Below are 24,000 nucleotides of genomic sequence, written 5' to 3'. Positions count from 1 at the left end.
CAAATGCATGCTTACAGCTCCATTAGGCCAAGTAGAAATTGCATTGTCATTTCTCCCTTTCACATGTCATGTTTGAAAAAGACTTCCCCTGTCATCATTACTTCATTTAAACACAAAATCATTTGTTGTCATTTTTTGTATTTTTCTTGTTAATGCCACATACTTTTGTGTATGTGTGTGTTTATGTTAAAGTTGACATAAACATGTTTATGTTAAAGTTGCCCACACGTCAAACCCCTATTAACTCTTTTCTCAAAATGCGAGAGCGCTGAAATAATGTGAAGTTGCACTAGAAGCTGAGCTTGAACTCAGAGAATGTCAAGGCTAGCACGGAGGGTTAGCTCTGTATGTGATAGCTTCTATATACTTGTTCAGTATGCACCACGTTAATTTATTGACGTACATTTACGTGGCTGCAGCTTTCTCCTTAAAAAAAACATAGACCTTTGGTCTCTAAAGATCAGCACTACTTGCTAATGTAATTGCTTTTGCACAATGTCAAGGTTAGTGGTTGGCTCTTGACAGAAATCTGTAAACAGGTTTGAGAGAAGGCACGCAAGTGCTACTTAAGCCTCTGCCGCCTCCATTTGTAATGTATTTAGCTGTGCGTGTGTGCAGTGGGTCGGTGATGTTCACGCCACCTTACCAAATTGCTTTCACTGTAGATGCAATACCAAACCTCTGTCACAACGTGGACAGAGCTCTGGCTGCGGTAGGCTGTGTCTCGCCGATGTCCTGGCTCAGGGTCACTGAGGTCGCGCATGCAGGTCTAGGCGTAGTTGCTTTGGTTCACAAAACTTCCCCAAAGTTTCTCTATTGGGTATATGCAGAGGGAACTGTTTGTTAAAGAATGTTTGGGTCATTCATTGTCTTTCCATATACAGCTACTGCTAAAATATACTACAAATCAAGACCAAAATGACTGGCTACCATTAATTATTTGGTTTGTTTCAGAGCAATGACCCAGAGCACAAACCAATACTGTCTCAATTTATTTGGAATAATGTAGAATTGGACGATTTTTTACAGTGTTCTGATGACGACACTGTAAAGTCCAACCACATTCAGTGAACTGCACTAACTTTGAGTGTCCTTGTTCTAGGAAATAATGCCAGCACTTTAAAATATAAAAAAAGAGGAATGATGATTATATCCTTCAAAAGTTTTGTATACGTGTGAAAGTTGTGGTGTGGGTCGAAAGCAAACTTTCAAAGCCATGTGTTCAGAGCGCTGACAATCACAAGGAAAGGGCAGCCGAGGCTGGTGGGCACTGGGAACGGCGCGTATAGCTCCTGTGAATCCTGCCTTGTAGCTTTGCTTAGTCTTATGTGTGCTACTCCAGACCGGTGGCTTGTTGTTGTCGTGCCAACTTCGGTCCTCGAGGTTACCGGGGCAACAGACTGCACACCACTCTTTCAGTGTTTTGGTGGTCTGAGGAGGGTTGTGGTTGTTGAGGATGTGAGAAGCTGATCAACTGGTGTCAGATTTCTTAAAAATGTTGTTGAACCTTGAGGATTGAGCCATGCTTTGCCCCAAAGGGCTGTAACCATGCAAACTTGGAAGTGAGTGTTTCAATGTAAAATACAGCAGATCTAATGGAGCGCCGCACCTTCCTAATTATCTATATATACGTAAGTGTTCTACTATATACGCGCCTTCTGACTCAAGCAACAAAATTTAAGCCTAATGCAAAATGCCAATTTTGATGTTACAAAATAAATGATTTCATTGAACTGTTCATGTTTTTCCCTCTTCCACCAAATTCAGTTTGGATTGACATTGTGTAGTTTATTGAGTAACTGATTTCTTTTCAGATGCAATACTGAAATGTCTGCTTTCTAATAAAACTCCTTCTTCACCACCACATGTCCATGTCCTCACTAGTGTGTGTGTGTGTGTGTGTGTGAGAGCGAGAGTGAGTGGCCTATATAGAGAAATTATAGATAGCCATTTTTTCCCACATTATATACACAAATTGTGGAAATAAAAAAAAAAAAAAAGAAAAGGAAATTCAATTAAAAAGATGATTAACAGAACACCTTGTACTAGTGTAGCCTAGCCTAATGGCTTTATTGATAGTAGCCTAACTGCCTAGCATTCGTTTTAGCATTTTTTTTACAAAGAACATCAAAATAATGTCATTTCCTATCAAGAACACTATTTATGTATAGTTACTAACTTAGTTAGTTAGTACTAACTATAGTAGCCTACGCGACCACTGAAAAACACCTGGAATAAAAATAACCAAGTCCTGTTCTTAGTCTGCAGGCAGTTTATCACAAACTCTGTTAGTGATTAGGGTTATTCGACTTCATACAGCGCTGCGCAGATCTTGCTGAACGTGACGCCGGACTTTTTAACAATGCAAACATGCATCATGTTCAACAAGATCTGCGCAGCGCTGCTTGAAGTCGAATGAGCCTTAACTGCGTCATTTCCGAAACAGGAGCGCGGTATGGGTGCATGACAGAAAGCTCCACACTACTACCATACTAGTACTTTTCTCAAAAACTTCGATACTAAGTAGTTGGAATTTGTATTGATCTTTGACTTTTGGCACCGAGGTGCCACCCTATTCTGTGATTTAAGATGAGTGACGACCCTGACTCTTTCCCCGAGAGGGAAATGAAGGTAAGCTAGACTGTCATGATCACACGTTAGCTTAGCAGTTGTAAAGCTACAGACATTTAGCTAGCTGGTCTTGTGTATTGTCACATATTTGGAGACATTGAGTAGTTGCATTGACAGCATAGTGTACAGGTTTGTATTATTTGGCTTATGTTGAGGTCATCTCACAGACCCGCTTATCCTGTGAGAAGTAGCTAACAGTCAGCTAATGTTTGCTAGCTAGGTAGCTAGCTTATTTTACTGTCCCAGACAAGGATACCCTCTGCTAACTGGGTAGCTGAGTTTTTGAACGTACTTGAAACTTGAAATTCGGCGCCGCTTCAAGTTAGCGAGTCGCGTCATGTAAGCTACACATGTTCTCTTGATAAGTTGTATTGCTGCAGTCTTGTCATTAGGGTATTTGATGCGGATTTCAGATATAACGTTAATGTTTGGGTCATTACATTTACTGTTTGGTGGGTGATAGCCCAGCATGCGTTAAGGTATGTAAGGTGAAAGACTTGCTAACTTAATTGACAAGACACCATGGTACTGGTACCGATGGAAACACATGTTCTAACACAACGCTTAAGTGCTGCAGGAACACTTGAACACTTAATGAACTAATGCTATTGCTTTATATTCCACATTGCAGGATTTTCAATTCCGACAGATGAAGAAAATCCGCGTCTTTGACTCGCCAGAAGAGTTACCAAAAGACAGATCCAATTTGCTTGCAGTGTCGAATAAGTTTGGACTGACATTCGTGGGGCTTGACCGAACACTGAAAGTTTTCTTTACGAAGGACATCATTGATGCCGTCAAGGACGTGGGCAACCCAAATGAAATCGGTAAGTGAAGCGATGACGTGGACCTGACTAAAGTGGCATATAATTAGATTAGATTCAACTTTATTATAATGAAACGGTAGTGACATTTTTGTCCTGCTGTGACATTTGCTGTTCATCTCCTCACTGAGAGTAACTACACACGTGACACCTAGCTTACCGTCATTCCACTTACACACACCATTACTCGGGGATGTGTATTCACGGCACCAGGGAATTTATTGAAATTGTATGTAGCCCATTGAAATCATAATCAGTTAAACGGAGTATATCCACTCCAAAATAATGCTTTGTGAATCGTCTGCTGACTGCTTTTCTCTTTCTCCCACTCTTTCTTCCTCCCCTCCCTCCCCCATCTCTCTCCCCCATCTCTCTCCCCCATCTCTCTCTCTCTCTCTCTCTCTCTCTCTCTCTCTCTCTCTCTCACTCTCACTCTCTCCTCCTTCCCCCTTGACCTCAGTGGAGGGGGTAAAAGCTCTGGAGGTGCCAGTGGAGTTGCCCCTGCACCACCTGGCTCTGAGCAGTGATGAGCTCACTGTGTCCGCCTGCGGGATGTCCGAGGAGGCAGGACTCTCCATGGCCTTCTACGACGTGCGCTCCTTTCTCAACAAGGTAACACCACCAGATGTGCAGGGCGTGCCAAATATCACACCATAAACAAAGAACGAAATTCGGGGGGGTTGCATCATCATGTTTGGTGTTCTTCCTGTCCCCTGTTCCTCAGGCCAGGCAGGAGAAGGCCCCTTTCGCGTCTTTGCGGCCAGGCAGTGACTCGGGCACCCTGGTGCAGGACCTCAAGTGGAACCCAGTGCAGGCGTCCATGCTGGCTGCCTGTCTGTCGGACGGCAGCATGATGGTCCTGGAGGTCACCAGTGAGGTCAAGGTGACAGCCCAGCTCCCCCCCGCCGTGGGGATCACCTGCGGTAAGACATGACCTCTGACCTTTTCAGCCTTGCTGCCCAGCGAGCATACATGGGAGCTGGACGAGGGTTACCGTTGAAATGGAATGTGTAGACTAAAAGCGACTAAACTGTTCAGACAACATGTTCGTACTAATGTTTGCCACTGTTTGTTCAGTTTCAGCACACGTGTGTGTGTGTGTGTGTGAGATGTTTTTGGGCTTTGTGTGTGATGATTTTGGGCTTCACGTCTGTGTGTGTACAATGTGTTTGGGCTTTGTGTATGTAAAGTGTGTGTGTGATGTGTTTGGATGTTATGTGTACAGTGTGCTGGAGCCCCAAAGGAAAGCAGGTGGCAGCTGGGAAGCAGGATGCTACAGTCATCCAGTACACACCAGTGAGTTTACACACACACACACACACACACACACACCAGTTATTCAGTACACACAAGTCGGTTAGACTGTGCAATTAATCACATTTTAATTTCGACCTCAATACTGGCTCCAAGCGATCACAAAAACAGTATAATCAAGAAAAAAAGATTGTTTTGCCACATTCCTTTTAGAAAGAGTGTTTCGAAAATAGAAAGTTTCAACTCGTACAGCACACTGCTTCTTTACGCCCCACATTCGACACACACCTCCCCTCTGTGCACAGGCCACTCAAGCAGTTTTGGGTTGTGTGTGTGCTCGTGCAGTCGGTTTACTAATACAGTGGGTCCCAGTTAAGAATTGACACTTCATTCACCATCAAGGTGATTCACGCAGCTGGGTGAAATGTAAGAACAACTGCAGCCGCTTGGGGGCAGCATAGTCCGCTGTGGCGTTCCACGGTCGAACCGGGCGGAGCACTTGACAGCAAGGGCTGTGATTGGCCGAGTTTTCAGTGCGTTTCTCTGTGTTTTTAGCCTCCCCTGCAACATGCTAGTCCACTGTAGCCTATAAGCTTTACATAATGTTAAACATAGTTTTGGATTCAGTGGCAAGATGTCTTGATTGTACAGTGCCTGTCTCTCAGTAATGTTTTAAAATGAGAGCTTCGTCAGCTGGCAGTAGGCTACTTTGTCGGCAGTCATGAGAAGTTCGCTTGCTACAGAACATAAATATGCTGCCCAGAAACCTCGTGAATAGTTCTGATTTGTTTTACTACACTAACGATGTTAAATATAGCCTTTGCCTTCAGCATCTCCTTAACAGTAATGTTAACAACATGACAGCATTCATATGACAAAGGAAAACGAATTCGGTCACTCAAGACTGTGCCACAGCAACCAGTGTAGGCTACAGTCCTACCCAATAGGCCTACTCGAAGCAGATAGCGTTGTCTGACGGTCGAGTGGGTTAATGCGCGTATTTCCAGAACATTTCTGCAACTTTCAGGCAGTTCTGAGTTCGAATCTAGGCAGGAGCAGAGCCATATAAATGCCTAGGCCTATTGTTATAATTTTTTGCAAGGTTGCTCCTGGCAATACTTGTTTATAAGACGTTTAGTGATTAGTTGATAGCTGTTTTTGGGACACGTTAAACGTTCTTTATAATGAGCGTGTACGGGGAGTAAAACGACTGTTACGCGCTGTTACAACTGTAGGCTACAATGATTGCAATACAAAAATATGCGCGTGTTAGTTTAGTTAGTTTTGTGATGTTTTGCACTTTTGCCTCGTGTGTTTTCAGGTTTGAGGGCTTTTTTGGCAAGATTGACCTTGGTTAGACTCTGCATATGTTATTTCTCCATATGGAAAATAAAGTCAATTTTCATCACACGTCTGTTATTAGTTCAATAACAAGTGTTCCTTGTTAAAACATGTGACTAGTGAAACTCAAATGATTTTAGAAATATTTAGCCAAAGCCAAAAAGTGTTAGAGAGAAGGAGAGACGCCAGTGCAGCTCAGATGTCTTCTTAATTTTCTTTATTCTTTAGTAAAAGGTGCAGAACATTATTAAACTTTGATTAACGTTTCGATGTTCGTTAGTCAAAAACATCGAAACGTTAGTCAAAGTTTAATAATGCAACTCAGCAATGAAATCATAGGCCATTTTGCAGGTAGCATAACATCTTTTTCAATTTATAGAAGGGAGAGCCCAGTCTCTCCTGTGACATTGAGGTGCGCAAATAGTTTTTAATAGCCTGTTCAACTTCGAAAAGCTTCACCCGATGCCAGTCACTGATCGCAATTTCAAATTTCGGGAAGCTTCGTTCAATCTTTTTAAGTTTTAAGTGCAGTAGGCCCCTATCTGCCCCCTTTGGAATTATATCTCGAGCCTATTATAAGGTCCAGTGCGTTATGTCCTGGGATTCGGACGTGCTCAAAAAGAAAAGAAAAAACACTTTTTTTATAGATGGTTATGAGGAGCAATATGAGTCTGAACTCCGTGTCATTCAGACTCAACCCTCTTGTTGCTTTGATATCTTTTTCGTTGTCGTTTGAACGTCGGCAAGCAGGCATGTTGCAGTTGCAATTTAAGTGAAATTTCTACAGTAGGCCTACAACATGCAACATGCTTGTTAGGCTGGGCTACTGTCTTGTACAGGTAAATGTTCAACAGTTGCTGGTGTGCAGGCTATAATCAATTAGCTAAATCATTTGTCCAGCTGTTTAAAAAAAAAAATTAGTGCTACATTCAAACGCAAACGGTGCTTTGATGTCTTTTTCGTTTGAACGTCGGCAAGCAGGCATGCTGCGGTTGCAATGAATGAGGATAATTGGTTTTATCTGCGGATTTATTTTTTGCATTATTTTGAATATGACTCGCTCCAGTCTCAACAGCACGTCTACTTTTTCCACACGCATCTAAGTTCTAACACACATCCCCTCTCGCTTTCTCTCTTTCCATCCCTGCGCACGGGGCTTTCTTAAAGGAGCTGCACCATTTTACAATTGCATCTACATTTTCATATTAGAATGTTTTGTCTGTTTAAGTGTAAGCTTAAACTACCTTGATCAATTTAAGTTCCCGTGCCCCCGCTGAAAGTCTCATGCGCTTATCGTTACACTATCACATCTATAAGTAACCGTGACAAATAGGGTATAAGATGTATAAACTCACGCTATTGTATTATCATATATGTTTAGTAATGGCTCACTGAGTCATGGAAGCAGTTAAGTCAAGTCGCATCAAAAATAGAAGTGGGAGAACTCCCAAGTGACACCTTGTGGTTGTTTGTGTCAACTGCAGTTTGTGCCATTTCTGCTGAGAAAATGGTGTGCGTGATTCATGAAGGAACCCGTCCAAACTTAACTGGGACCCACTGTAGGTCATTAGTTGCTCGTTAAACTGCTAAGTTTGTTATCATAACTATCAATCGAGGCAACCAAACTACTCAGAGAAGTTATGACAAGACGGCTAATCTAACGTTAGAACACTCTTGGTTTTTGAAATCACGTTACAGCTTGTCAATTAGTCTACTTCTACTAGTGCAGGTGGATAGCATCAGGCGAACGTTACTATTAAATCATGAACACTGATCGTTTACTCCTTCGGTTCCAATGGATTATGAAACGTATTTTCCAAGACCCAGAGGAGAAAATATCGGTTACATTTCAAGTTGCAAACTTAGAAAACACGTGGGGAAACTAAACACTCCGACCAGCGTGATTTAACTTAAATATTCGCTATCCAGCTATCAACCTGTGGTTTCAATCAGTGCTACTGTGCCAGCTGAAGCAGAGACCCTAGAAAAGATAACTAATGAAAACATGTAGAAGAGGAGAGAGAAAAGCTGCTAATTTGCTGCTGCAGAGGGCCAAGCAGTGCAGATGCAAGCAGAGATGTAGGCAAGCCTACAAACATGACGGAAGTAAAATTCTAAAGAAAAGGCCATTTTTATCAGATCATCAGCGAACATGTCACTGAATTTGATCCAAAATGCCTGTATTCATGGGTTTCCACAGGTCCCTTTCCACAGGTGTATTAATCAAGCACCATGCAGTCTGCATTCATAATCTAGGTGCTTGATTGTATACACCTCTGGAAAGGGACCCATGAATAGGCCTATGCCACACACCACAGTATGTCATCACTATGTAATAACCCCCCCACCCCCGAATAATTGTTAATCGATCATCGTGATTACATTTTTGACCAAAATAATGGTGATTGTGATTTTTGCCATAACACACATACCGCCTCACTGCACTGCTTTTGTTCTCTTCCCCAAAAGGCCCTGCAGGAGAAGAAGGTGATCCCCTGTCCGAGCTTCTACAGCTCAGACAACCCTGTTAAAGGTGAGCACCTCTCACATAGCACTCTGAGAACCAGAAAGCTCCTCCAGAACACGCTCACATAGCACTCTGAGAACCAGGAAGCTCCTCCAGAACACGCTCACATAGCACTCTGAGAACCAGGAAGCTCCTCCAGAACACGCTCACATAGCACTTTGAGAACCAGGAAGCTCTTCCATAACACTCACATAGCACTCCAGGAAGCTCTTCCATAACACTCTGAAGATAAGGAAGCTCCTGTTTACGTGGGACCAGTGTGGAGTTTCATTTCATTGGATTTAATGCAGTTTGGATTAAATCATTGAATTGTTTGAATGCTGAATTTTCATTCCGTGTGTGTGTGTGATGTTTGCCTGCAGTGCTGGACGTGTTGTGGCTGAGCACCTTTAACTTTGCGGTGGCGTATGCAGCAGCGGACGGCTCCCCGGAGACGCCCCCCGAGCTTGTGGTCGTGTCCCTGCCCGTGAGTCGCGTCCAAAACACTCACTCACCGTCTAATTCATGACCTGGAAAAGTCGCGTCCAAAACACTCACTCACCGTCTAATTCATGACCTGGAAAACTCACCAGTCATGCATAACAATACAGTCTCGTCATTCACAATATGGGACACCTTACCCGCACGGTGTTCAGGAAGCTAGAATGCTTCCAAATCATTCCTGATATGTGGAATTCAGTACTTACACACACAAACACACACACACACATGCAGTACTCACAATCTACACACTTCATGAACTCCTTCACCATTTCTGGTTTAGCGTAAAACACTCTCTCCCAGCTTGAGATCTAGCCCAGTGGTTTTCAAAGTGGGGGCCGTGAGGGGGTGCCAGGGGGGCCTCAGCAAGTTGGAAGGAAAAATAAAAGCAACAAATTAATACATTTGAAAATTTTTAAATATACCTTTTACTATGAGGGTTGTTATACAATGCCATTATACTAATTTGTCGCATATTTGAACATTATATTTTCCATGATACTGACTGGGAATAATAGTAGAATGATCGCTCTCATATAGCAGAAAGCCCCAAATGCAATTTTTACACATTGTATGCTCCATCTCAAAGTGCTTGCGGCTAAAATAATTATTAGGATTAGCTTAATGTATTTTTACATTTGCCGTAGTGTTGTCGATGGGTTTAATAACACATCAAGGGGGTCCTTGGCTAACAATTTATGACCTAGGACCGAGATGGTTCATTAACCATTCTAAATCAGTGTTCTAAAGAATCTTTGTCTAGAACACACTCATATTCACAACAGCTACAACAGGTATTATATGATGGTGGTGGTAACGTCAGCCAAATGAAGTATATATAATATTATGATCGATATATACTGTATGATGCGCAACAGTAGCTCACCATTTCAAACAGGGCTGAAGGTAAAGACCTTGTCAGTGTTATTTCTGTATTTTGCGTTCAAAGAGACTTCCAAGGTCTCGAAGTTCACACATTCCCCAGTCTGTGCCAGTCTGTGCCAGTCAGTGCACCACAGATGTGTGTGCCACCCTCCCTGTGTGATGCTTGCCTCAGTCAGCAGGCATGGAGAGAAGACAATGATCTTTTCTAGCGCATGCTGTGTTGATATTCGTCCAACTGCTGCTGACACATCTGTGTTTAGCTTACATCTCACCTTTCAGCTATTCAGGGATTGATATTGTGTGTCTGTGTGTGCGTCTGTGTGTGCATCTGTGTGTGTGTGTCTGTCTGTGCGTCTGTCTGTGTGTGCATCTGTGTGTGCGTCTGTGTGTGTGTTCCAGAAAAAGGATGAGAAAAGGGCAGAGCGGTATCTGAACTTTAATGACCTGGTGTACGGCACCTGCACAGAGAGACAGCACCACTACTTCCTCTGCCACATTGAGGACTGGTACGTACGTGTGTGTGTGTGTGGGTTTGTTTGTTTGTTTGTATAAGTGCAGAGCGCCTGTTGTATGTTTATGAAGACTCAGGGGATGTGCGCATGCACATGAGTGAGCGTGTGAGTTGTGTAGTAGGGATGGGCATTTGATTAAATGTTCTTAGTCGATCGGAGAATTAACGATCGACTATCGATTAATCATTAATATTTTTATATTAAAATTCATTATTTATTTCACTTTTTATAAATTACAAATGCAATGGAAATACAAGAATACATTGTGTTTTTCCTCGATGAAATCTTTATTATAAGAAGAACAGCTTGTGGCAGTTAAACTGGACGCTTGGTTAGGCTAAACTGGACGCTTGGTTAGGCTAAACTGGAAGATGTAGTCTAACGCTGCGGTGCTCTAAAAGCAGCGGAACCTACAGCTCTGAGCCGACGTTCTTAAACAGAGTTCTCGTCGCCAAATCAAAATTCCACTGGAGCTCCAAGCGGATGTGTCGTTATTTTTTTAAATCAAAATGGTCGCACGCCACACTTCACCATGACCTCTTCATGATTAGGCCTACTTTTGAGATCAAAACGGAAGCTCTCCGTAACTGACTACTTTTCAAATCAAAACGGAAGCTCTCAGGTAACTGACTATGGCGTCAAATATTGCCCCTGGATGGTAAAATATTTAATTGCTGCCATACAGTGAAACTCATTTCATTGCTTCAAGACTCATACTAGCCTACGCAACCTGCATTAGTTTAATCGATAACAAATTAACGTGATTGACGAAATTCTTAATAATCAATTATCGATCTTTGATTAATCATGACCGTCCCTATTGTGTGAGTGTGTGAGGTGTGTAGTGTAGTGTGAGTTGTGTAGTGTTGTGTGTGTGTGTGTGTGTGTGAGTTGTGTAGTGTTGTGTGTGTGTGTGTGTGTGTGTGTGTGAGTTGTGGAGTGTGTGTGTGTGTGTGTGTGAGAGTTGTGGAGTGTGTGAGTTGTGTAGTGTACTGTGAGTGTGTGTGTGTGTGAGAGTTGTGGAGTGTGTGAGTTGTGTAGTGTACTGTGAGTGTGTGTGTGTGAGTTGTGTAGTGTGTGTGTGCGTGTGCTCATCTCAGTCTCCCGCTGTTCCAGGGATCTGGTGCTTGCTGCGTCTGCAGCCTCCATTGAGGTCAGCATCATCGCCAAACAGGAGGATAAACAGCAGCCTGCGGTCAGTCTCACAGCCCTTTAACGTGTGTGTGTGTGTGTGTGTGTGTCTCACAGCCCTTTAACTGCTGCAGCTATCTGCATCATTCACTCATTTATCATTTTATAACTAAACCCACATCTCTCTTATACCTTTTTCAGATTTTAGTCTAAGTGTGTGTGTGTGTGTGTGTGTGTGTGTGTGTGTTTATGTGTACTTTGTTGAGGGCTATAGTCATTAGTCAATTGGAAGCAGTTTTTATCCAAATAATCGTGTCTAATGAGGAAGTGTGTATTATGTGTGTGTCTATGCGAATAACTTGAATTGTGTGTGTGTGTGCATGTTATATTGTGGTTGTGTGTGCATGTTATATTGTGGTTGTGAGTGTGTGTGTATGTTATATTGTGTGTGTGGTTGTGTGTGTGTTTCAGACTAATTGGGAGCTGTGGCTGCTGGAGGATGCCAGCAGGGCGGAGCTTCCTGTCACTCAGAACAGCGATGACACACTGCCATTGGGTGTCGCAATCGACTTCACCAGTCAGGATGAGATTCACATCTGTGAGTAACACACACACACACACACACACACACACAGAGTCCGCCATAGCTGCCACCTGTGTGTTCACTCCAGTTCTGATGGGTGCAGCTGCATTCTGGGCAGCAAGTCCACGCCAACGTTCTGAATTGCACATGCAGGCCCTCACCAGGTGGAAGAGCTGTGAAGGGTGCAGGTCACCCTGGCCGCTGTGTGTTTTGATTAAAACATGGCCAAGTAACACACACACACACACACACACACACAATCACACACACACACACACACAATCACACACACACACACACACACACACAATCACACTATGTGAACCCTCGCAGTCTGGAAGGGTCAGGAGGGCGAGTGGGAAGCTGATGAAGACTGACAGCCAGAGACAACTGCAGTGTACACACACACACACACACACACACACACACACACACACACACAATCTACCTACTACACACCACAACTGCAGTACGGGCCTTGAGCTCTTTCAGATCCACTGACTACACACCACAACACTGGAAGTGCCACAACACAGAAAGTTCTAGTCTCTTGTGCATTGGGGTTGGGTGGGGGTGAGTGGGGGCTGGTTGTGTTAAATGTGTCTCTTAAGCAACTTCAGGTGGACATGTCGCTCCTACACACACACACAGACACACACAGACGCATCTCTCCAGCATTAGCCTGATTGGTCTCAGACAGACAGCCACGTATATCCTGCCGTTATTCGCTCATCAAGTAAGTGTTGTGCTGCTCTGGAATGCCCTCTGATGCCCTCTGCCGGGTCTAACGCACCGCGGTGTTGCTCTGGAATGCCCTCTGCCGGGTCTAACGCACCGCGGTGTTGCTCTGGAATGCCCTCTGCCGGGTCTAACGCACCGCGGAAAAACAATAATAACGGCGGCGCGGTGCTGGAGAAGGGAGACGGGGCGGAGACGGGGCGCTAGAGGAGAGAGAGATCAATGCAGGTCTGAGAGAGAGAGAGAGAGAGAGAGAGAAGAGAGAGAACCCAGACTAAGCAGTGCAGTAGAATATTAATGCACTTAACCAGACTACTCTTCACACCCACAAGTGTGTGTGTTTTATCCAGTACTAGGAGATGAAAAACAAACTTATCACAAGAAGAACACCTGTAAGGCAGGCTTATGAGAGATTTGGTGTGTGTCTGGGTGTGCGCTTGTGTGTGTGTGTGTGTGTGTGTGTGTGTGTGCTTATGTATGCACAATTTTTCAGAGTATGAACCTGTGTGTGTTTGTCTGTGTGCTTGTCCATACATGTATCGTTCTGTTTGAATTTAGTGTGTGTGTGTGTTTGTTGTCTGTAGCGGACGATAAGAAGCTTCCTGCGGCCCCCACGCTGATGATGCTGTCCACGGACGGCGTGCTGTGCCCCTTCTCCATGATCAACATGAACCCAGGGGCCAAGCAGCTGGTCGCCCCGGCAACCAGCCTAGCCCTGGACGGGGAGAGGCCACCCAGCGCAGGTGAGCAATATACAACATGCGCACACACACACACACACACACGCATGCATACAACATACATTTCACACATGCATGTATACAACATGCATCACACACACACAGACACGCACGCATATATACAACATGCACCACACACAGGCACGCATGCATGCATGCATACAACATGCATCGAACACACACACACGCATACAACATGCATCACACACAGACACACAAACACATGCATACAGTACAACATACGATACGATACAACTGTATTGTCAGTCAGGGCTGAAATAGGAAAGAAAGAAGACAAAGCATACGTGTATAACTAGGGATGTAACGGTATGAACATTTAAACTCACGGTTATAGTGACCAAAATGATCACGGTTTTCGGTATTATCACAGTATTTCGAAAAGTGTGTTCAATATGTTCAGAAAGCACTGATAGGCCTACACAAGCTGAAATAGTTTCAAGCTGAAATAGCCAATTAAACATGAAGAAAACTATGTGCTTATAGCTTAACTTACCCTACCATAACTTGGAGTTTGCTATTTCTGTTATTTGGATGCAATGAGTGAGACCAAAGTAAGCGTTCAAAATAAAACTTTAGGCTACTATATTCTCCTGATAACGTGAGTGGAATGGATTTAATGTGGACGCGAGCATAAAGACACAGAGTGGCCACATGATACAGTGCACATTTTGCGGTGAAAAAGTTCCACCTTTTAAAATCAGGTGTAGCCTAATCCGAATCGTAGTTAAAACCATCAATTAGACAACAGAATCTGTAGGGTACCAGTTTTGTTCCATTGTACCAGGCCTACTGTATGTCAGAAGCAGGATGAAGCTGGAAAGGATTAAACACGCGGTTTCCACACCGCAGCAATCAACAGTGATAATCGTGATGTTTGAAATGAAAACGGTAATTATTATCGTCAACATTAGTGAGGCCACAGACTCGCTCTGCTCCACACTGACCTCGTGTCTAGACGAGCTGTGCCCTCTTACCACAAGGCCAGCTTGATCCAAACACTCTCATCCATGGCTAAATGATACCCTCCGATCGCAGCGCACCAAACTCAGAGCCGCGGAGAGGAAATGGCACAAATCCAAACTAACTGATGACCTCAAAAACTACCAGACACTCCTGACCTCCTTCTCAGCCAGCATCACTGCTGCTAAGATGGCTTTCTACAATGACAAAATCAACAGCGCTACAGACACTCGAAAACTTTTCTCAACCTTCAAATCGCTACTCAACCCTCAGCTGCCTCCTCCTCCATCCAGCCTTACTGCAGATACCCTCGCCTCATTTTTTACAAACAAAGTGGCGGCAATCAGCAGTCAATTCTCTACATGCCCACTCAACGCATCTGACTCCGATACCGCACTCCTACAACCTCTAGGGACTGCTGGAACATCTTTTTCAGCATTCACGTGAAGTATCTAGACTCCTGACATGCAGCCGTCCTACCACATGCTCGCTGGACCCTATACCTACGAGCCTACTTCAGTCCATCAGCCCGACCATCGCTCCAGCTATCACACATGTGATCTATGCCTCGCTAACCTCCGGCACATTTCCAACAGCGTTCAAAATGACCCGGGTAACACCGTTACTTAAGAAAGCTTCTCTCAACCCTGCTCAAGTCGAGAACTACCGCCCTGTCTCACTCCTGCCTTTCCTATCCAAAGGCATTGAACGAGCAGTCTCCAAACAGGTCTCTGACTTCCTTTCACAGAACAACCTTCTGGATCCAAATCAGTCTGGGTTCAAAAGCGGCCACTCTACCGAAACGGCTCTGTCCGCTCGGTCATCAGTACTCATTCTCCTTGACTTATCGGCTGCCTTTGACACGGTTAATCACCACATCCTTCTCTCTATACTCGCTAACATGGGAATCTCCGGTTCTGCTCTCTTGGTTTGAATCCTACCTCACAGGACGCTCGTTTAACGCATCATGGCTTGGTCAGCTATCTGCACCTCTGCACCTCACCATCTCACCACAGGGGTCCCCCAGGGCTCAGTGCTGGGCCCCCTTCTCTTTGCTATCTACACCACCTCCTTGGGACCGATTTATCCGTTCGCATGGCTTCTCATACCACTGCTATGCAGACGACACAGCTCTATCTGTCCTTTCCACCTGATGACCCCTTGGTTTCAGCACGGATCTCGGATTGCCTCTCAGACATAGCTACATGGATGAAGGCACACCACCTCCAGCTGAACCTCTCAAAAGACTGAACTGCTGGTCCTCCCAGCTAAACCTACCATACATCACGACATCAACATCAAATTTGACTCCCTGTCTGTTTCACCTACCAGGACTGCAAAAAATCTAGGAGTTGTTCTCGACAACCAACTAAACTTCTCAGATCATGTTGCCTCAGTCGCCCAGTCATGCCGTTTCGCACTCTACAACATACGGAAAATCAGGACTTACTTGACTCAAGATGCTACCCAACTTCTGGTTCAGGCAATAGTCATCTCACGACTCGACTACTGCAATGCCCTCCTGACAGGTCTCCCAGCCTGCGCAGTGAAACCACTTCAGATGATCCAGAACGCGGCGGCGCGCCTGGTCTACAACCAACCCAAAAGGGCACGTTACCCCGCTGCTCATCCAGCTACACTGGCTACCTATGGCGGCCCGCATCAAATTCAAGGCTCTAACGCTTGCCTACAAAGTAGTCTCTGGTTCTGCTCCCACCTACTTGAATGCCCTCATACAGACATACGCTACCTCCAGACCGCTGCGCTCCTCAGACGAACGACATCTAGCTCTACCACCGGTACGCTCAAGCCAATCCAAACTTTTCTCATCTGTTGTTCCTCGTTGGTGGAACACACTACAAGAGCAGAGACATCCTTCTCCATTTTCAGAAAACTCCTGAAGACCCAGCTCTTTAGAGAACATCTCCTCTCATAGCAACACTTACAACAAGTCTTACTGATCCTAGCACTCACCAGCCGTCTCAAACTGACAAGTAACTGTTAAAAACAGCACTCACTGATGCACTTATTCTTACTGTACTCTAATGTTTTTAAATTGTGTGAGAACTGCTCTAAAACTTAAACTGTTTACTATGTTGTTAGTCGCTTTGGCTAAAAGGCGTCAGCCAAATGTAATGTAATGTAATGTAAACATCATCACGGTTTACCATTATACCGGTAATCGTTACATCCCTATGTATAACAAAAGAAAATGACATGAACATACACAAAAAACAAGGTCATGAAGACTGAATAAATATTGCACTGGATTTAATTTAGTTGGTTTAACAATAGCATAGATTGATGTATAAAAGAGTTCTGTTGCAATTAAAAGAGGGAACTCTAAAGCGTCTGTTAGAAGGCAGAAGCTGATACTCTGGGCAAAACGTGAGGAGTCAGTAGAAAAGGTTCTAGCCAGCCTGAGCTTCCTGAAAGGAGTATGCTACAGGTAGTCCGATAGTCTTTGAACAAATTTTAATTTGATTATAGAGTTTTTTGTTTTATTGCTAATCGGCTACTCAGCCAAACTGTGCTACAATAAAGCATGATGCTCTGAAGCACTGATGTAAAAAACAAAAAAATGATTTGGCTCCAAACGATCTCAATCTACGGAAGAAATAAACGCCCTGCTGTATCTTTTTGCAGATCAAGGACAGGTTTACACATAGCCGGGTATTTAGAGAAACAAATATTCCCCCTCCATTTTCAATAATAACATCGTGCACACAACCCGCATAAATACGCCGTCGAGCGCCATCATAACTATGCCAAACCTACAGTATGGGCAGCAGTGTAGGGAGAAGGATAAAGCCATGCAAGCCAATCAGAATCCTCAGAATCGACAACGAATAACACGAGTGACTTCCTGTTCCTTTCAAAACAGGCACTCACATGACGTTAAGCATTTTCTGGCATATAATGTGACGTTTGAGAACCTAAAACCCTGATTCTCCCAGTTGACATGACAACACATAACCAGCGTTATCAGAAATCTCCACTTTGGCCAGAGTTTTTAGAAATAATTGTTTTCTATGATAAAAACAAGGTTTGCGTGTAAATGAGAGGCCAAACCGCAGGGAAATATCTGCGTCTTCCCTTTGTGTAAACTGGGAGAAACCGCCTAGCATCACAACCTTGCTTGCCATCAGCCAGCTTAAGTCCAAGTCTGAAAAACTTTTTGACTTTCCGCACCGTATGCGTATAGTTGGAAGGAAGGAAGAAAAAGCTACTCTTTAATGAAAGAGTCTGCCAGCAGGACGTTGGTGAACATGTCTGAGAGGAAGAGCTCGTTCTGACGGCTGTCATCATAGGGGATGTTACTTGCCTCTGCTCTGCCATCAAATCAATCGTGTCGGAGAAGTTAAGCGGATATGATGTTTGCTGACAGCAGAATCTACTGACTGACCTTAGTTTTAGAAGCGAAGCACTCGAGTGAGGCAGAGTGTGTGTGTGGTGTTGGCAAAGTGTGTATGTGTGGTGTTAGTGTGTAGCCATCAGGTCCAACTCACTGTCCCAGCCAAAGGCGCAATGGGCAGAGTACACTCAAAAATTAAGCCAGTAGAAGATGCTGAAATATGTTGGCCATCTCACCAAATATGGTCAATTCTGGGCAGACCTGGACAATTTTGGGTTTTCTTTGCTTGCGTTGGCTCCAAAAACACCTGCTGTTGAACTGTCTCTGACTCCAACTTTGTCAATGCAGCCGTCCAGTTTAATTCCTTAGGAATGTTAAGTGCAGGACCGCATGCTGACCTTGTTTTTCAGCCATAAGTCCCAGCGATCAGCAGCACACTCCCCAGGAAACCTGCAGGGGGCGCCAGAAGCCCGAGGAGATGACGGGCACTGCTTCTGAGCAGATCTCAAGTTCTTTTGAGATCAGTGGCTCTGAACCACACCACAGTTAAAACGGCTCTTGAGGCTTTATGGCATATGATTTTGAATAAAGAAACACAAAGTACATGAATATCTAATTACAAAAAATAACACTAAAATAACATTTTTGTTCAGTGTGTGAAACCTGTTAACATTATGGGGTGAAAGCATCGACTTCAGTCAACAATGTTTTGCCCACACATAGCGTCTAATGCTGATGAAAGGCTCTGGGTCATTCAGATAGATAGATAGATAGATAGATAGATACTTTATTGATCCCCAGGGGAAATTCAAGGACCAGGGGAAATTCAAGGTCAGTTCCACGTCAGTTCAACCAGGGCCCACGCACTTAGGTCTCAAAAAATTCTGAAAAAATTACCAGGTGTACCTATGTTACCCAGGAGACACACTGTAAATTACTCTTATGTAAGATCAATACTTACCAAGATACAGCCAGTTTTACAGGGGGAGGGGGGTGCCGATTTTGTTCGGCCTCTTTTTTTTGTCAAAATTCACAAGCCCACCTTCACTCTCTGGGTGTGTTTTTGTCTAGTAATTTCAATGTTGCATTCGAAAGAGGAGGCAAAGAAAATACAAACTGCTGAGTATTTCTTAAAGTCGCTTATTTGTTCTAAAAAGGCTTTCAAAAATGTCAATGATGTCATTCATTAGCAGAAAGCTAGCGTGTTATGGGCAACGATGACTCAAAATGTACGGAATCAAAAGAACATAAGTACTTGTTCGTTCAACTTGACCTAATAATCCATATTGAACTCGCAGAAACTGCAATCAAATATGCGATTTTTCAACGACAATCAGGTGAGACAAATTTAGCCGTCTAGCTCCACAGACCACCATTTATTTTGCACTCACCTGCAATCATCCCCAGTGGAACTGCAACCAAATTCGGTACAATAGGGCTGAATAGGAAGTAAACAGGCTCTCCGTAGACAAGCTCTGGTTACTTTTGAAGACTACTGTAGGTTAGCATGTACGTTGCAGATAAACTAACGTTACAGATCGTGGACCCTCACAGAGATAGCGACTTATCTCCCCAAATTAACGTTACAGACAGTCGACCCTCTATATCTAGATCTCTCTAGATAGTTGACACTTTTTCTGCGGTGCTTAGCTTGTTACATTAATCAAATGTTTAACTGACAAGTTAGTATTTTTGGTCTCCACAAGTAAGGGTGGGTAATCGCGCACATCTCCATTATACCTTTAAGCTACCCCACCCTATAGAGGTGGTGTATATTCACATCTTTGCTGTTGTATTATTTTCATACCATCAGCATGTGATTAGTGAATGTCTAAGTGGTCTATTTAATTCCATCATTCTGAGTTCAGACCTTACCTGTACTGTACTGTACTGACCTTACCTGTACTCACCTGTACTGTACTGTACTGACCTTACCTGTGCTGTACTGTACTGACCTTACCTGTACTGCACTGACCTTACCTGTCCTGACCTTACCTGTACTGTACCGTACTGACCTTACCTGTGCTGTGCTGTACTGTACTGTACGGTACTGGCCTTACCTGTGCTGTGCTGTACTGTACTGTACGGTACTGGCCTTACCTGTACTGTACTGTACTGTACTGACCTTACCTGTACTCACCTTACCTGTACTGTGCTGTACTGTACTGTACGGTACTGGCCTTACCTGTACTGTACTGACCTTACCTGTCCTGTTCCCCTTCTCCCTCATAGGCATTTCTGCTGCAGCCCCCACCCCACGAGCCCCTCCCAGCACCTTTCCGCCCCTTCGTGCCCCTGTCAGCAGCTCCACACCTCCCCCTCCTGCAACTGCCACCTCATCTGCCCCTGCCCCTGCTCCTGCCCCTGTCTCAGCTCCTGCCCCTGCCCCTGCTCCTGCCACTGGCTTCTCCTTCGGCTCTGCCCCCCCTGCCACCTCCTCCTCCTCCATCTTCTCTCTGGGCTCTGCTGCCCCCCCTGCGGCCTCCACTGCTGCCCCCCCTGCCTTCTCCTCCTCCGCTGCCCCCCCTGCCTTCTCCTCCTCCGGCGGGGTTTTCTCATTCTCCGCGGCCTCCAAGCTGCTGCCGGTGTCCGGCGCCCCGGGACCCGCTGCCTCCGCCTTCTCCTTCAGCGCCCCCTCCGTGGCCAAGCCCCCCCTGGTGGACCCCGGTGGTCCTGCGGCGCTGACGCCATCGGTGGTGGTGGCGGCGGCCGCCTCCCCTGCCCTGGTGCCAGGCCCCACGCCACAGCGGCTGGCCACCGCATCCCCGCTCACCATCGCCAAGGAGCCAGCCACGCCTGCCATCAGGCTCAACCTCAACGACAGGTGAGACGGGAGCGCGTCGGAGGGGGATAACCATAGATATTAGAAAGCTAGATACCGCATTGGGCTCCAGATCGTATGGAAATAGCGTCGCCATCTTGGTGGGGGCAACAATCACTGGAGGCCAATGGAGGAGCAGGTGACTCTGACTGGAAATCAGGCAGGTGTCTGTGATTGGCTGCAAGTGTTGCCCATAGACAATAAAGGTGATGCCCCCACCAATATGGCGGCCGCTTTTACGATGCCCCCACCAATATGGCGTCCGTGTTTACCATGCCCCCACCAATATGGCGGCCGTGTTTACCATGCCCCCACCAATATGGCGTCCGTGTTTACCATGCCCCCACCAATATGGCGGCCGTGTTTACGATGCCCCCACCAATATGGCGGCCGCGTTTACGATGCTACCTAATAGAACTCGACAGTCAATGCGGTATCTAGCTTTCTAATATCTATGGGAATAACCACATGTGACAACCACGCACAGGCAAATAGTAGCCTACAAGCCCACTCTTATGAAGAGCACTCCGCTCATAAACCCTCCATCTAACAGGCTACAGATATGTATGGTTTGGTGTTATGTGTGTTCTCATAGATTACCATTTTGAAAAAGTATGAACTGTGAAGGCTAAACGTTAGGGCTGTCAAAATAACATAATATGAGAAAAAATAACTGATTAAAAAAAATAACGCAGATTAATCGATTCCATATGACCTTTGATCCCGAGCCGTTGTAGTCAGTAACCATTAGACTGTAAAATGAAGGAGAGAGAAGAAAATGTGCTGCCTAGATCATGAAAGTAGTTGTGGGGTATAATTAGGGGTGGGCTGCGATAATATCGTGATTGTTGTTTTAATGATGTGCAAATTGACATTATCGAGTATTTAAATTACTTTGGGGAAAAAACACTCGAAATCACGCACTGAAGACTCAGTATATAAGTATATATACTTTTTTGATCCCGTGAGGGAAATTTGGTCTCTGCATTTAACCCAATCGGTGAATTAGTGAAACACAAACAGCACACAGTGAATACACAGTGAGGTAAAGCACACACTAATCCCGGCGCAGTCACAATAATGATATCCAATATTTTGTAAAGTTTCAGATCAACCAATAAAGGCATTGCCAATTTCTGGCACATTTTCCTGCTTGGACTCATACAGTCCCAGGAGATAGGCTATGCGGGAGAAATGCAGCAGAGCAAGTGTCACGTGATCACTAGTGGGTCACAACGTTGTCCCACGCAGCCTAATGTTTATTTTGTGCAGTGAGTGTAGCCTACTTGGGATTTTATGCGGCTACTTCTGTTCAAGTAGCATTGACAGTCACGTTTTTTCCTACACGGTATTATATGGAGAGAAAACATTAGCCTTGTAAATGGACTGAAGTTCGCTCTAAATATCTACGTTTACCGATTATGCTAACCGTTAGCATCTGTATGGGATTTCTCATATACATTAGCCATAAGCTAACGCATTAGTTTCTATTCTGTAACTTGGAATGCTAGCCTACGTGATTGCTCTAAAACAAAACATAGAAGGAAATAACTTAGATGTAGGCTACTCTGTTGGTCTGCTCTTAGGTTTACAGTGAATCCTATGTAAAGGTTTGAAAGGAACTTCAGCTTCAGACTTTCTCTTGGGAAACTGTTAGGCCTATTCATCTTCTCTAATGTAGCTGGCTAGACCATGTCATTGCCACACACACCAGTGGGGGCAGAATTGGAAATGTGTCATAGAGTGACAATGCATTGGTTGATTTGGTTAAAAAGTCACAGGTTAGGTTATTGGTTATTATTGTAATGATGCTATTCATAAATAATGAGCTGTAAAGTAACAAAAAACATTTTTTAAAGGATATCGACTAATTATTGTTATCGTCAAAATCACAAAAAATATCGAGATATTATTTTTTGTCCATATCGCCCACCCCTAGGTATAATTACTTAATATTAACTTACACTGGCAAACTTCAGGAACACTCAGGAATCAGGTTTAAAACACATATTGTATAAAGAAATAAAAGATTTAAACAAAATCACACACACAGGGCCGGCCCACACGCACATTCATTCATACTGTTAGTAGACACACAAGGACACACACAGCTCCATGGAGCAGGAGTACAACTTAAACGGGCTGCAGGAAGATTCTCCTGCTTAAAAAAACAAAAGAAGTTTAAGGCATTTTCATCATGTGCTCATGTTAGCTCATAGACAAAGACATCTAGACCCCCCTAGCGGCAGCTAGTTAGCTCAGGCGTACTTAAAAGAGGCTTAACCATGCTCTTTTGAGCTTATGCTATGCTTGCACACTTGAAAAAGGTTATTACGACATGAATCCTGGTTTCATCATCTATTCAGTCTGTTAATACGGGAGTGTAGATGTAAAACAAAACAAAACATCTCCTTTTAAAAAAACAAGACTAGCGTTAGCTTAACATTCTAGCGTCCTTACCTGGGAGCTGTCACCAGAGCGATGAGAGAAAAAAACTGGGGCATCTCGGAATCAGCGACAAAAGTATATTATCTCGGTGGAACCTCCATGAAGGTAATTGTGGTGAATAATTACTTAATATTAACTTAGACTGGCAAACTTCAGGAACACTCAGGAATCCGGTTTATTCTGTTACAAGCAGAGAGGGTAAATATGGTCTATGTAGGCCATGGCACAGAGGCCATGGCCTCTGCTGGATCAACCTCTCTCTTTTCTTCAGTTCTCCATCGTTCTAGTTCTTACAATGCAAGTTAGTCACTTTTGTATGGGTTAAATAAAGAAAGAATTGCCGCCAAAACAATCCCACATGGTTGGTTCTCCAGATGGCATCAGACACACCTACTCACACCTATCTGAATAGCATGAGGAGAGAGATCTTCTATATCAGAAATATCACTTATAGAATGTTCCAAACATTCTCACAATCAAATCATTACAATCCTTGTACTGAGACTATTACAGTGATACCAAACATTAATATATTTACATTTCATGACATATGGATTCAGTATAGCAAGGTAACATCCTTTGTCTTGTGGATCTGATTGCCCTTGTATCCAGTACATTAGCATTTCATTGGGGGAGGGGAGGGTGCCTTTGTTTAATACCAAGAGGGGCCACATGGCTAACTAAAAGTAGTTTTGAAACCCTAAAATAATTGCCATCAATCATTGATTGGAACATTTACTTTTCAAAAA

At 44.2% G+C, this 24,000-nt stretch overlaps 1 protein-coding gene across 1 annotated transcript in view; it reads left to right on the top strand.

The window, feature by feature from the left end:
- The first annotated feature begins 2,410 nt into the window (after window positions 1–2,410).
- The window catches only part of nup214 (nucleoporin 214), a 109,996-nt gene continuing 88,406 nt past the window's right edge, over window positions 2,411–24,000 (top strand). Inside the window, 12 exon segments of the mRNA XM_042058868.1 lie at window positions 2,411–2,631; window positions 3,263–3,458; window positions 3,916–4,067; window positions 4,180–4,378; window positions 4,681–4,751; window positions 8,520–8,583; window positions 8,940–9,043; window positions 10,342–10,448; window positions 11,571–11,649; window positions 12,057–12,183; window positions 13,491–13,649; window positions 20,215–20,806. Coding sequence (XP_041914802.1) covers window positions 2,590–2,631; window positions 3,263–3,458; window positions 3,916–4,067; window positions 4,180–4,378; window positions 4,681–4,751; window positions 8,520–8,583; window positions 8,940–9,043; window positions 10,342–10,448; window positions 11,571–11,649; window positions 12,057–12,183; window positions 13,491–13,649; window positions 20,215–20,806 — 1,892 coding nt within the window. The 5' untranslated portion in view covers window positions 2,411–2,589.

This window comes from Alosa sapidissima, chromosome 13 (assembly GCF_018492685.1).
Source record: "Alosa sapidissima isolate fAloSap1 chromosome 13, fAloSap1.pri, whole genome shotgun sequence".
Lineage (NCBI taxonomy): Eukaryota > Metazoa > Chordata > Actinopteri > Clupeiformes > Clupeidae > Alosa > Alosa sapidissima.
Note: the sequence above shows the minus strand (reverse complement) of the source record. Positions and strands in the feature narration are given on the sequence as shown.